This window comes from Porites lutea, chromosome 11 (assembly GCF_958299795.1).
Source record: "Porites lutea chromosome 11, jaPorLute2.1, whole genome shotgun sequence".
NCBI classification, from domain to species: domain Eukaryota; kingdom Metazoa; phylum Cnidaria; class Anthozoa; order Scleractinia; family Poritidae; genus Porites; species Porites lutea.
In genome coordinates this window covers 26,431,349-26,446,831 of record NC_133211.1, presented here as the reverse complement: position 1 = coordinate 26,446,831, position 15,483 = coordinate 26,431,349, and the positions used below count along the sequence as shown (strand labels likewise).

The 15,483-nt window shown below is 37.6% G+C and overlaps 1 protein-coding gene across 1 annotated transcript in view; it reads right to left on the bottom strand.

Moving 5' to 3' along the window:
• The window catches only part of LOC140951736 (unconventional myosin-XVIIIa-like), a 45,831-nt gene extending 31,071 nt beyond the window's left edge, over positions 1-14,760 (bottom strand). Inside the window, exons 1-9 of the mRNA XM_073401057.1 lie at positions 13,333-14,760; positions 7,931-8,131; positions 6,217-6,393; positions 5,292-5,502; positions 4,164-4,306; positions 3,223-3,323; positions 2,778-2,989; positions 2,109-2,415; positions 726-918 (exon numbers count right to left, since the gene is read on the bottom strand). Coding sequence (XP_073257158.1) covers positions 726-918; positions 2,109-2,415; positions 2,778-2,989; positions 3,223-3,323; positions 4,164-4,306; positions 5,292-5,502; positions 6,217-6,393; positions 7,931-8,131; positions 13,333-14,664 — 2,877 coding nt within the window. The 5' untranslated portion in view covers positions 14,665-14,760. The remainder of the gene's footprint in view (positions 1-725; positions 919-2,108; positions 2,416-2,777; positions 2,990-3,222; positions 3,324-4,163; positions 4,307-5,291; positions 5,503-6,216; positions 6,394-7,930; positions 8,132-13,332) is intronic.
• Between the last annotated feature and the right edge of the window lie 723 nt (positions 14,761-15,483).

Below are 15,483 nucleotides of genomic sequence, written 5' to 3'. Positions count from 1 at the left end.
TGATGTTTCACTTTGTGGACAAGAAATGACGTTCTGATTTCTTTAAGTATAATCATTTTGCTGCATGTGATAGTAAAGTTGGACTTGCCATGAGGTGTACTTCTAGAGTACTATTTGCTTCCATTACCCTATGCAACAAAATTTGTTTTCTTTCCTTAATTTTTTTAGGTTCACACTTGGACAATAACTCCAAAAGTAAGTCGGCCTTGAAGGACAAGTATCACTCGAATTCTACCATGTGTTAGTGTAAACAGTATGGCTCGCTCAGATATCACGTACAAAAATGACTTTTATGACAGAAAAAAAGAGTCTTCAAGGTGCGTGTGTGCAATTTGATGAATTTAAATGAAATTTAACGCAGTTAACAACAAGGGGAGCCGTCTCTCTCTAATCTGATTACGGTTAAATGATCAAGACTGGACTGTTCACAGTCCCCTATTTTTTCGTAAGATCGTCAGAGCCGAGCGCTTACCGGTACGGGCGGTCATCCTGGTTTCATATGTAAAAAAAAGTACCGAGGGGGCGGGAGTCGGGGTTTATAGTGGTCGGGGGAGGGAGGCGAGAAAAATCCCAAACCGGCCCCCGCCCCCTAAGTAGATTTGACACTCGTTTAAAATGGCCGCCCGTAACGATAAGTTTTCGATCTCAACGATCCTACGGAAAATTGGGGGATTGTGAGCAGTCTAAATCAAGACAAGTGTAACCTATGTCAACAAAGCTCGAACCTGTGAATATCGTTCCATCTGAGTAGTGAAAACTGTGCTATGGAAGAATTTTTGGAGTCTCTCGTACACATAGTTATGGCAAAGGTCTTCAAACAGTGCACCCTCAGTCTTGCCTGTTGAGGCTGGATTTTGAAAACCCGGGGGATCCAGTACATGCATTGATGATACACTCCTCACGTTACACTGAAGAGACCTGCAAGATAAATAACATTGCAATATTGTTAATACAGTCGAACCTCACATAAATAAATAAATAAATAAATAAATAAATAATTTATGAACTTATTGTGCGCAACTTAACACGAGAATGATCAGCTGCGCATTACAACAGCATTACTTTAAAAGAAACAAACAAAAGAAAATGCATTTTTAAAAAAAATAATAAAAAGAATATATATGCATGCAAGCAAGAACTGAATATAAAATTGATCACCAATATACAGTTCTAAAAATATAAGTCCTAATATGCGCCTTAAAACAACTGTTCACAATAGTAATCGCACGAAGTTCTTTTGGAAGAGAGGTCCAGAGCCTTGGCGCTGCTACCATAAAAGCTGTGTCACCTAACGTAGTCTTCGATGGAACAGCTGGCATAGAAAGTCAAATACTACCTGAAGATCTAAGCTTATATAAAGACAATTTAAATGTTAGTAAATCACACAGATATTTAGGAGCAAGGCCGTGAATTGCTTAGAACGTAATAAGCAGTATCTTAAATTGTATGATAATGAGACCACCTGAAACAGGAACCACAAGGGAGTCTCTCCTACGAAAAGTTCCGAACACACCTACTTTTTGGAAAATAATACTTTGCATATGTTGTGGTTCAAATTTTGCCCTTGGTTTTAATTTTATTTCCCTCTCGTTTTCTGCCAAAACCCTTTCAACGTGCATTTTGATAGCCTGCGTTGCATGGCGGTTTTGCTGGGCGCACTACTGAGCGGCGAAGCCTCGACAAAAATAAATCTATCTCTCCCATGAAGAAGGCTGTAAATGACCATTTCCCGTTTAGGCTTCAATATCCCGTCGAATATTCTAGATCGACAACGCTCCGGTCAACTCTTCTTTGATGTTTTGATTTTGTTTTGTGGAGAAGATTTGTTCAGTCACTTGGAACTCTCCCATGGGAGATTACCAAATATTTGATTGACGGGCGTACATTCTGATCCAAGCGGAACGATCCGTACGCCGGCATACGGACTACTCAAAAAGGCTGCCAGTCCGGGCAGGCAGTTTCTCGTTGCTCCCGCCCCAATCTCCTCGCAATTTCACTACCCTCGCCCTCCTTCGCCCACCTTGGCTTGTTCGCACGCCCGACCAAAACCGCCATGCTACGCAGGCAAGTATTTTGACAAAACAAAATATCAGTGGCTTAACTTGTACCTGTTAATGAATCTAACCAAAGCTGCGAATGCCTCTTGATAAAGTCCCATAGCAAACCCTTCCAATGCTTCAATGTACTGTACTGCTGTGGCTTTGGCCTGCTTCTCGGGGGTGTGGTCTGTAGAGCTTGATGGACTCACACTGGAGGGGCTTTTAGCCTGGCTTGAACGACGCATTCTTATAGTGAACTGATTGACAACTGGAGGAGCAAAGATGATCTCGGAGATTTCTTCCTGGGTTGTGCTTAACACTGCAGCGGCTCTCTGCACTGCCGCAGGGTTTGCAAAGTGAGGTTTGTTGTCTGTACCTTCAAGGCAAACAAAAATCATTCATTATTGACAAGTAAAGAACTAACGTTAGCCAGTCAAAGAAAAAGTGACAAGGAACTATACTGACTCATAGAGCTGTAAGATTTCTTGGAAACCTGCATGGGGAATCTAATAATGTGAAGGCAAGACGAGCTTTGGAAAATGGAGTTTAAAACAAACAATTAATTGCAACTTTGAGGTACATGATTTTGAATAAAAGTTAATCAGTGTAGCAGAAGTAACAACCATTAAGACGTATCTTGATTTTCTTCCGTCATTTCTTCAAATTTTTTGCACAGGAGGAATAGCTAAGAGAAATCTTAGATGTGAGAAGCCTAATGGACTACTTGCTTGTACCTACCCACAGAAATCCCAGCACATCCAAGGTGACAGATAGCTGCTAAGATTGCCCAAATGCCTTTCGCTTCCTCATCAGAAATACCCAGCATCTGCATGGCAAATTCTATCTCAGTCCACTTTTCAGAGAGTGGTTGGTTATCTGGAGAGTTAGGGTCAAATGATAACATGAACTCATTTGACTCAATCATGTTAGTCTCCAGCTGTAGCTCATTCCTGTGAACAAAACGACAGTCAATATAACGTTAGTTCAAATGTTGTACCTTTAAATAAAACATTGTTAAGAATTCTGTAAATGTATCTATATGTCAAAAAAATATTCTAAACTTAAAATCTCACATACAAACTGGTACATATATTGTACAGTGCATGTAACTCCTTGAAATTGCCACTAAAATAATCAAAGGCCTAGCACAGCAGAAGTCTCGGCACCAGTATAATATCTATACCTTAACTTAGCACTGCACCCTGCTACCAAATAGTGGAATATTTTAAATGTACTCTCTCCTTCTGACTGTCTGACAACTTTGGACTTTTCCAACAGGAAGGTCTGAAATAAACCAAATAGGACTTTTTTTACTAAAAATCATTAAATTATAAATGACTTCAAACTTGATAAACTACATTTTAATCTTTCGTTTTAGTCAATTCACCTGTCTTTTTTCTTTTTTTGCAAACAAGTTATAACCCAAAGCAATCATCAAATTCTCATCACTTTATAAATAAAATTAAACATCTATGCTTACTTATCAGTATTACATGCAAAAAAAAAAATAGATTTGAAGCAATTGGGACCATCAAGGGAATTTGATTTTTATTATTACTCATTTTCAGAAAACCAGAATCACTTGTCAATTTATGTTGGAAAAAAAAAGACATTATAGGCTGTTTACCATTTACAAAACGTTTCCGAAAAATCTGGTTGGAAAATATCAGGAATACGACTTTTTGGGTCGTTCCAGCAGAAAATCTCCGGGAGTAACGGAACATCTGAAAAGGTAGTCCTGTTTTTCCAGATAGAATCTTCCCAATGAAAGTTTACATTCCATTTCTTCCAATCCATCTTTGATACCTGAACCAGTTTGAGGCCTTTGTGGCCGTTTTTTGGGTAAATGGAACAGATTTGTACAAATGGTAGACACGATTCCAGGACAAAATTCACCAGTCCTGAATTTTGCTTATCATTAATTTGCCGGAACCGTGGACCGACCTGTTTGCCTAAGTAAATAATAAACAACCGGGATGTTCCATTGATACATGTACTGAGAATTTTTCTGCTGGAACAACGACCCAAAAGTCATGTTCCTTTTACTTTCCAACTGAATTTTCTGGAAACAACCATAAGCTACTTCAGTAAAAGACAGTATTTCAGCTTATTATTGATTTTAACCTGTAGAGTGCCACTTGACAGAGAACCTGCCGCATCAAAATCCATGCTGAACAACAACGTGAACCTGGATGCATTATGATTCATGAGAGTTGTCACATTCCCAAATGCTTCTAACAAGGCATAGACTGCTTCAAGCTTTTGATCTGTTAAAGAAATTTAAAACATGTTGAAACAAGTGCAATATATTTCAGAAACTTCTGTACCCTGTCATAGCCTGCACCACAGACAAAACTTAACTCTGGTTAAGTCCGTCTACAAAACAGCGCCAAAATCCTGGTTCTGGGCCCCTGACTGTGTACCAGGATTTGAAAACGCGCCGTGATTGGCCTGTTAAAAATTGACTATCCGGATGAACAGAAATTCGAAATGCACTTCCGGTAATTCATTGAGTCCATTGAGGGACCAGAACAAGGATATTGGTGCTGCTTTGTAGACATTAATAGGCTGATTTAGCAACAGAACGGGAACATCAGTTGACAATGGCACAAACGGCGCATGCATATCAAACAACTGGCTTGACCAATGGCAGAGCAGCAAATTGGGCACCGGAAGCCGTGTTTAGTCCTCTCCGCACGCTTTCCCATCACCAACTGACCTTCCCGTCGTGTTGCTAAATCTGCCTAATAACCAAGGCTACCCAGTCAGAAGCCACGGGATGGTTCCAAAGTATTTGTTTTTCAGGAAATGTTTCTTGAAGTTTGTTTGTGCAACCTGCTTGAAAGTGAGGTCATTCAAAATGAATGCAAACTGCTTTTTTAGGAAGAATCAGGACGTGATTTGGGGGGAAGTCAGTAAAGATCACTCAACGACACTTTTTCCCTAGTTTTGAGATAATCTTGTCAACTTCAGCTCATTACTTTATCTCCTGTAAAACTTACTTAGTGTCAAACTCTGTCTCAAGTTTTTCACTGCAAGGCTAGACATGTAAGAAGTTTGTTTTTCTGCAAAACGCTAGCTCCATCATTACGGTCTTTAACAGGACAGAGCTCAACAGTGGTGTTTGTCAAGAAAATGTCACTTAAAATTTCCACTGGAATTCCTGTTTCTTCAACAATTTACACTGTTATCTCTGGAAAGACATCTTACACAGTGCAATGACATGGCATTATAATAATATTGCTTTCCAACCTGTCAGTGCAGAGTGCTGTGAAGAAGCTGCTGCTGTCAGATAACGGATAACATGTCTGGAGTTGATAGTTTTTCCTGATCCACTGTGACCCATGAAGACAATAGACTGATCCATCCTTGTTGCCAGCATGTTCCTATAAGCTGATTGCACAGAAGCAAAGATGTGTGGTGGCATATCTTCCTGTTTACAGCCACGGAACATCTGAATGACCTAGCAATTAAAGATTTGATGCACAGATTAAGTCCCTGGAAACTGAGAGCAAGACAATTCCAGCAGCACACCACCTTGGCCTGTGTAGAACGATGTCTAGAACATCAGGCCATGAAAAATTTGGTTACTAGTGGTGCATTAGTTTTAGTTGTCAAAGTATGAATTGGATCATCATTCTCTTGCAGTAAAAAAAAATTTGTTCAGCCCATGTACAATTGTACAATTTGTTTTCGTTACATGAGGGAAAATTGTTCTTACAGGTAGACCCTCCTGGTGGGATCTACAGTCAACTCTCTCTGAGACAGAGCGACACCTTAGGGGATGGCACCATATGTTCATCTTAGAGAGATGGCTGTCTTATTGAGAGTCAACTAACCAGGGACCAACTCTGGGAGTCTCTCTTTTAGTGTTGTGTCCATCTTTTAGAGATGTGCGTTAAGAGAGTTGACTGTATTTGTGGGATACATTTGTGTTTCCAGGTGGCCTAAATCAGCAAGTATTCAGTGCAAAAGACATTTGGTTAACGTGTACCTCCCTTAACTTTCATGTATGTAAAAATGGTGGTATAGAATTGTGAACTCATTAATTTTTGCTTTTGCATCCTCTCAAATAATTCTTGTGTGACAACTTTTGACCCAGCTACCACTCTTTAACAGCCAGCTTTAAAACATGAAAGAGAGATGATTATCTTGGTTCTTACAGTTTAGTTTGTACCTTATCTGTGTAGATAGCAAGTTGCTGCTGTGGGTTGATAACAATCAAGTTAGGTCCAGCGTAAGTGTGAATAAGGTTACTTCCAAACCGCTGCCTTAAAGTGTGTAGGCAACTGGATTCATTAAGGTAACGCAGTGAGGCCAGGTCCTCTGATCTGTCATACTGTGGTGGATTGGCCTAAAATGGCAAAAAGTAATAAACAACTGAAATTTTCAATTGCTACTTGACATGATTTTTGAACACACATCTGAATAGCAAATGTTTCAAAGAAAAGGACAATAATGATAAACTGCATGTCCAAACATTATAATTATTTAAATAATGAAAGAAAAATTAGAATAAACATTTGCTGGCACCTCTGTGTTATAAACAATAACTAACAGTAGCCGTTGGCTAGGAAGTGCGGGCGAAAACGCTTTCATATGTAGCTGAATGCCTTTCAATGCGGGTCATGAAAACTGGATTGAACAACACAGTAAACGAGACTCATATTATTATGTAATTCAACTATTTTATTAGCGGTTGATTAGATACAATTAGCCTGCAATATTTCTCATTGATCAGCGAGGAAAGACATTTGTCTTTTATTTGCCGGCAAAGATACACTGAAACAGTAAGGCGTGACACAAGTAATGCGGGTATGTAGTCATGCACGAAGTCTTCTTTTTCAATCGAATACAATGACCAAAGGCCATCGATATGTGATACAAAATAATGAAACTGCTTAAATTACCACTGGAGTTTAAAGCTTATTAAAGCTTTTGGATGACAGGTGATGTAACATGCTTGAAAACGTATAAAAACATAAAAACCCTGAAAAACGATGCACTGTAGAAAAACCTGAATAAAGTTTATAATTCACATCGATTTCTACACTTTGCTAGCACTTGTATCTCACCGAAAACTTGTCTGGCACTTTATTTTCTGGGGTAAATAGATTCCAGGCCGGCACCACAAATCAAAAAGTCTCCCATTTAGTGCAGTATTTGTGTACCTGAATTACACGTGCTTGCGAATCGAATGTGTATGTTGTGGTTCAATTTTATCCTTGTTTTAAATTTTTATTTCTCTTTGTTTTTGGGCATGGTAATGTGTCATAATGAGTTTGAAACAAAAGGAAATAAAATTCACACCAAGGATAAAATTGAACCACAACATGTATAATGATTGTTGCATGACTTGCATGTGCATTCACTTGATTACTGTGACATCAGACGGACCTTGAACTCAACACCAGGGCCTTCAAGGCCACATACCATTCATACCATGCATATTAGTCAATACAGCACAGGAATGTGAACACATTGAGAAAAAAATCTGGCTATAAGGTTAAAAGAGTGCTGCTGACCAAGAATGGGTGCCGGGCTCCTTTTGTCGTCCGCAATAAAAAGAGGTTTTTGTGATATCCAGCATAACGAAGGTCTCGGTAAGTGTTATCACTCATTTCCAAAATTAACTGGGGAGTTAACGGCTTAAAGCTTATCTGTCAAAACACTTTCATGTAAACCAGAGTAAAACATGTGTGTAACAAATCTGAACCAATACTTTAAAACCTGGCCCTTCACTACTACATGTAACATTACCTGCGTTACTTGGTCAGCAATTTATTCCGACTTCTCTTGGAAACAAAAATGTCAGTACTAATTATGTTTGAATAAAGAACTGTGTCACATTTCTTTTCTAAGGTAAAAAACACAAGAAATGACTAATGAACCTTCTCAACGCTGTCTTCTTCAATAGTAATGATCTCCCCACCATGATCTAGTTTGACTTTACACATTGGAGTTTCATCATTCTCTTTGGCAGTTTTCGTCTTCTGAACTCGGCCACCAGAAAATCCTGCCTTATGTACCACCCATACCTTCTCAGCATCTAGCCAAGCCTTTTGAGAGTTGACCTCTTCCTCAGATTTAGCCTGCAAACCAAACAAACAAGCATAATTTTTAAAAAGTGAGGGTTGGTTATTTGAACATTAAACTCTAACTTAGGCTTAGCCTGCCTCACAGACATAATTAACCTCAGTTTGTAATGTCTGTGAAGCAGTGCCGATATCCTTGTTCTGAGCCCTCAACAGAATTAATGAATTCACAGAAGCTGGGTAGAGCCACATCTTTCCATCTGTACAACTTAAGATGTGTTAGACAGTATCTTACAAGCGAGGCCACTCAGTCCCTTGTTCATGCCATTGTTATGAGTTGCATTTACAGACTATTGCAATAGTTTGCTCTTGAATACTCCTGCAACACATATTGCTATGATTCAGTGAATACAGAATTGTGTGGCCCATTTAGTCTGTCAAACACCTAAATTTGACCACACAACACCTACCTTCGTCTGCACCCAGGCTTCCAGTTTGCTTTAGAATTGAGTAAAAAATATTGATCTAAAGTTTTAAGGCAATTTATGGTGTTGCACCATCCTATACTTGTAACTTAATCAAGATTAAGTGACAGTGCTGGTTGTTAAACTTATTCAAGCTAACCAATTGATGATCCATTTATAGTTACTGCTGACTGTTTTGTGTTACTTAAAATAATTATAATTTCATTAATATCAAGGCAGTCATATGTACAGTCAATTTCAGTGCTGTTTTATGTAACTTTCAGCAAATTTTCTACTTTGAAAGGCCAACTGCCAATGGATATGTTTACTTCAATTCTAGATTGAAATGTGAAATAACATTGATTTTGATTCTGATTCTGAAAGTTTTCATATTTGGTGTCTTAAGCCAACAGAACATTCTATACTACACGTAAACATGACTTAGTGACAGCATATTGCATTTAGAGTGCCATTACCTTGTAGAGGGTTTAGATTAATTGGCACAAGCAGAAAAAGAGTTACCAACAACCTTGTTTTGACGCCTATCAAAGGGGGGAATTTCATCTATCCCATGATGCTTCGCAACTAATTTCTGTCTTCTCTCCACGGCGGAGAGAGTGTTGAAGGGTTTCAAGCGAGATTTTCAACGACCTGAATTTCAAGATGCAGCTCATCCAAGGTAAATTTCAATGAGCCCTGTTAATCTTTGCTATCTGATTGATAATGTAAAATGTTTCCATAGTCATTTCACGCATTATTGCTCTTGTTTACGACCCTGTTAAGCCATGCTGTTTTAACTTGAAAGTGAATATTTATTTAGATGACTTTCAATTATCGAACACAGTCTTTATTCTAGAAAGGTTTTACCCTGATAAATTATTTAAATCGGCAAACAAGGAGTGCTTGATACTAGTTCCACGCTCCGACCATTTTCGACCTCACGATTTTTATGGGTTTGATCGTTTTGAAACATCGCATTTTCTGCCCTTTCTCAGCTAAGATGCAGGATGAAGGTTTCAATTTCTTTATGCTAAGTCCTGCGAAGATGGGACATTTTTTCTTGAATTCGTTCTTTTTTTGCTGATCAAAACACAAATATTATCTCTTGAGGTAATATATCAAACATGAGACGCAGTGTTTCATCACCAGATGAAACACCGAGAAGAGAGTTGAAAATAAGACGTGTAGCGGAGTATTTTTGACGAACTTCGAGGTGTTTCATCTGGTGATGAAACTCTGTGTCAAATGTTTGATATTTCTTCTCAAACAAACTCATTTTTGAAGGAGAAATTAAGGATGCAAAAATGAGCAGTTTTTCATCCGATATCCAAACACTCATTAAACATTAATTTCCTTTGAATTTTCTTTATGAATTATTAATGAGTTTGAGAAGGTATGATGAACGTTTAAAGTCAGTGGGTTATAGTATTAAAGCTTTTTTTGTCTCATTATTATATCATAACGTTCTGGGTTTTAAAAGACTCTTATGAAGGCTGTCTATCGAATGAAGAGAACTTTATCTCCCACCATTTAAAACTTTAGAGGACTATCCACATTCAATCCACCTACTAAAGTAATTTGAATTTCAAAGTGAAAACAGTAGCAGGGATAACAATACTTACTGGCTAAAGTTGGTCAGCAAGTAAGCACCTCAAAAGAATGTTCAACTAGCTAAACATCTAGTGAAAATGCAAGTTTGCCTAAAACCCGGAATCTGGAAAGCCCACACCAAACACCGAATGATTCTGAAGTTTAGTGATTAGGGTGAGGAAAGTGAGTGAGTCAAGTTTCACATCAGTGTGCCCAGTATAATGATCTAAATGGAACCTGATTCACTCAGTTTCCTAACCCTAATGTATCTAAACTTCAGAGTCATTCGACGTTCAGTGTGGGCTTTCGAGATTCCGAGTTTTAGGCAAACCCTGAAAACACAGTCATAATAGGATAAGTTCTTGTCAAGGATATTGCTTGTCAACTTTGTAGTGGACATTTCATGTTTTCAAAACTGTAAACACTTGAACTAATATAGGTCATTAAAAATAAGTAAACACTCAGTGGACAGCTACCAAAATTATATTAATGGATGGTACAATGTATCTTACTATAACAAGTCCACACTAAATCTTCCGGAACATACATAACTGATCCAGTCCTTTCTGGTATACTATCATTTTTACAACTTACTGTAAACACTCACATTCTAGTTGCTTCTATCAAGATGGTTATAAGCTACAAAAATGCACATGGATCCATTTTCAAATCAGTCCACGCAATATACGTAAATTTACATTATATTCTTAACTGAAATTAAATATACAGTTTTTACTACATCTTAAGGGTATGATTCTACTTGTAATAATGGGCAGAGCACAAGTTGTGTTTCAAAAAATAAGAAATCTTATCAGTCTTCATTTTCTGCTTTTAAAATAAAATGGCATTTATGACATGAATTCACAAACCTAGTAAGAATATTAATATTATTGAAGACTTGAATTAGAGCCTTTCCAATACACAAACAATATCGCCCAAAAGAGAACCGACAGCATGTCAAACTTGTGAAGATTAAAACAAAGTCATAAATATTTTGACGAACACATTTCTACTGTACAACAAATACAATTATTATAAATTGAATTATAATCATAAAACAACAGTACACGACCATTTCTATACAAGTGATGAGCACTAGACATACTAGTTAATATGGCAAGAATAAGTGACATATTACTACTAACAATGGAATGAAAGAATGCTGGTAATTTTAAGCTAGAACGTTTATCAACTTAGTCAGCAAGTATCACTGCATGCTGCACAAAATACTTCTGAATTATTCCTAATCTTAGCAATAAGTACAATCATTAATTTAATGACATACCAGCCAGGTAATATTGATTGTTGTTGCTACTGCATAAATTAGGCCTTGAGCCGAACCAAAATACTTCACCAAGAAATTGAAAAGAAAAGACAAAATGTCTCATTCAAAAATCATCCATAGAGTGTCAATATCTTTAAGTCTGTCATGGTTTCACTAACGTCTAATAAAACAATACAGCATTTCTCTAGTCAAACAATGTAATTTTTACCCTCAGTTTCTACCCTCCAGATAAATTAAACCAATTTTCCCAACAGATTTCAACTGTATTTCTCTTCACAAATTGTGATATTCCTTAGACAAGAATGTCTATCAGTGGCTGAATATTACATCCAAATCCACACATTTTTAAGGACAAATGAAATGGAAAATATTTTAAGGGGGCCTTCCACCTGATCAACCAAATTCCAACTGCTGGTGTATATGCAGTTGTGACATAGAGTTCTTAACTCAACATCCATGATAATCCAAATAATGAAATATAAAATACGTGAACACCAAACACTTGTAATAACTTGCAAAAACAAAAGAAAAATCTATAGATAAAAATCTCTTCAGACAATAATTTACACCTTAGATCAGATTTTCAAAAGAATCCAAATATTATCAGGTAAGTATTTTTACTGTAATATATTCTAGACATCAAGATCACAATATATTTTACAAACTTTGCATTTATGGGAGAAGAAAGGTAAAATAGAAAACATTACAGTCCAGTAGTACCTAGTAACCTGGTCATTAGAATCCTACATATTATTAACATATTATCAATATCAAAAGTCTAGAAAAGGTAACACAAAGGGTGGAATAAGTAATTAAGGGAAAATCTGCACTCAGACATTTAAGTGGGATAAAACAAGGTTAAATTAGGCTATAGAGTATTGAATTTCCTGGGTAAAAAATTGTATCTTCTATTACTCATGAGGTATTTCTGCAATGACATTCATAAAAAGGGTTCAGTGCATTCTAACATATTTCTTAACACCTTTACTATCAGAAACTACAAATGCATTTGCAGGCGATGAATCATCACCAATCAATCCAATTAGATTCATATCACAAACAAAGAAGGGAAACAATCACTCCTTAAACCTCAAAACAGAAAAAAATAATATTGTTCATTGCCTTGTAAAAATACTAAAGATGTTGATGTCTATCAGCAAGTTTTTGTACAAAATCGTTTTAAGCCTACATAAAATATTTTGAGCATATACACTTATTAATTTGTGGTCACATTGAATTTTTTCCACTGTAAACTGCTATATTCAAGCTGTGATGCATAGACATAATTACTAAGTACGAAGCAAGTGTATAATGTTGACATTCCTTTCAGGTCTCCTGCAAACAGCAAAAACCTCAGTCTGATGTAAAACAATTTACACCGATAACATCAACAATCTTCAGGATCAAATCTGCACGTCAACCTTTGTTTTGACAAGGGCTGAGATTTCAATGAACAAGAAAAATGCCACTTTCCGTAGATAAAACAAAGCTAGGAACCAATATTTTTGCGACCCTGTTTGTCATATAAACTATGTTTTACACTATTCGATAATTACGAACAACGAGAACTTCAACAAGGGAATCTATTATGATGCTAATTCAGTTCAGTGACGCGTTTCAAACACTGAAATTGACAACCTCGGTCAGCGAATACCACAAGTGAAATGAAGCTTAAATACAATCATTAATAGGATTTACAAAGGTTCTCTTACAGAAAGAAAGTGTCAATCAGCCAAAGTTAAAACATGTAAAAATTCGAATGCTCACGCAAAGCATTTTGCTTGTACATTGGTAGAAAAATATATATATAAATATAAAGGAGAAATTGTGTACACAACAAGAGTGCGAAAGTGAATTTTGATCGAGAAATGTAGTTAGGAACCCATAAATTACAGGTTAACACCTCGCAGAAAACTAACCTTTTTCTTCATTCGTTTGCTCCCACTGCGGGCAAGTGTTCCAGCTTTGAGATTTGACTCATCGAGTTGAACAGTTGACCCATCTAAACCACTTCGAACGCTCAATTCTGAGAGCTCTGGCACCGGAATCACCTTAATTACAACTTCAGCTCCCGACATAACAATCATTTCAATGATCTTCTCTCTTGGTTCGTTTTCTACATTGACTCCATTAACTTCGAGTAGACGGTCACCGGGCAGCAAGCCAGGTACCCCATCGGCACCCACCGGCTCCACAAAATGCACAGTTTTACCACTACCAGGGGCATTAGCACGCCTCAAAGCAAATCCAAAATCGCCACTAGATCGACGTTTCAACTTAATAACCCTTGCAACAGCCGAAGTTGCCGGTTGGACTTCCGGTAGCTTTAAATCAACCCCCATTTCTTCTAAAGATTTCTCTGAGGGTGAAAGAATCGAAGAAGGTGAATTGCTCGCATCACGGGGAGGCAAAATTATTTTTGGTCCACCAAAATCAGTCGGAGCCTCAGCAAACGACTGCCCTGCATTGACTGGTTTTATTGGGCCGTCAGTTTCCATCAGTGATTTTGAATGAGCTTGGCTACGGTTGTTATCTTTTTCCGAACCTACATTGATCAATTTGACTTCAAACTCAACAACACCAGCGCGATCGGCAAGAATTCTAGGAGGTTTGGGAGGAACATCACCACCAATCTCCTGTTTATCGCTTGATACAAAGTCACCTCTAGCTCTAGAATTTACTGGTGAAGTTCCATTAACTTCACCTGGAGAACGAACATGTTTCTCTTCGTTCGGAGTGGTCTGCTTTGGACTTTGCAATTTGATTTCAATACTGGAACTTTTCTTCCGCTTCACTCGGGGTTTTGGCACTGGTTTATCACCATTCGAAACTTCATTTTCATATCGCTTTCCATCCTCTACACACCTATGACCACTTTGTGTTGCATTATTTGTAGAAACAACACCAGTGTTTGATCCGAAATATGCAGAACCGCTCGAGCTACCAGTTGTGTCTGTGCTCCCAGAACGACCTTTTCTCCCATAGAAATCAATATGCTCGGAACTAGGAGAGACATTCTCATAATCTTGATCGATGTCATATCTCCGCTTGTCTGTCTTTCGAAAACTAAATCTCCCTTTCTTCTGGTCGTCGACATCAAAACTATGGCCAGCGATAATGTTCCCAAGCTCACCGTGCTGTTTGCGCTCCACTTTATGCTTGTCTTTCTCCTTTTCTTTCTTCCTTTTTTCTCTTCGTTCGTCCTTTGTCTCGTGAATCTTGTCTTTGTCCTTCTTTTTAAAGGAAAACATTCTGAAAGATTCCTTCTCCAAATGCTTACGCTAGTTTATCAGTTTACTTACAGACACCACTTCAATGAGTAACACCAATGGCCGCCAAATTTTTAATTCATTAATCCGGGCACTGAAAAATTGCATTCACGTGACCAAAAGTATGACAAAAATTGCGTTACGTCAGATGTTGGTCACACAAATACACTCTCGAAAATTCCGAAAAAGAGACCTTTTCTTTCCTTCAAATAAGAAAAAATCTCCAGGAAAAGTTGAAAATTTCCACTGAATTGTTAAATCTAAATTTCAGTAAATTGTTGCTATTATTTTTATTTATTTTACAGTAAGGATTCGAATGCAAAAGCAAAGCGCGCATGGACTTGAACAGTGAGGTCACGAAACTCAGCAAAGTCACGCTACATGTACCTTGATCGTGCGCGGCACAAGGTAGAGGGTCGCTATCGTACTACATTGAATTTTCCTGCAAAAAAAAAAGAACGAGGTGAGAGATCAAAAATGGATATTGAAAGACACTTATTTCTAGAATATACGAAAGAAGATAAAATAGATTGTTTAATAGAATTCCCATCCTCTGTGTAATTCTGCTTTTCAGATGAGGTTGGTAAGCCATGACGTCATTCGGTTGTGGCGGTCGCTTTGCGTGATCTCCTCGACGAAACGTTAGACAGAAAACTGTCTAAAGATCGGAAGTCTAAAGATCTTAAAAGATTAACTTTGCTTGAATATGGGGATAAACCTTTTTATGGACAGATCCATGACTATAAAAGTCATAAAAAGTCTTTTTACGTGTTTTCAAATCAGGGATATGCGTTTAAAATA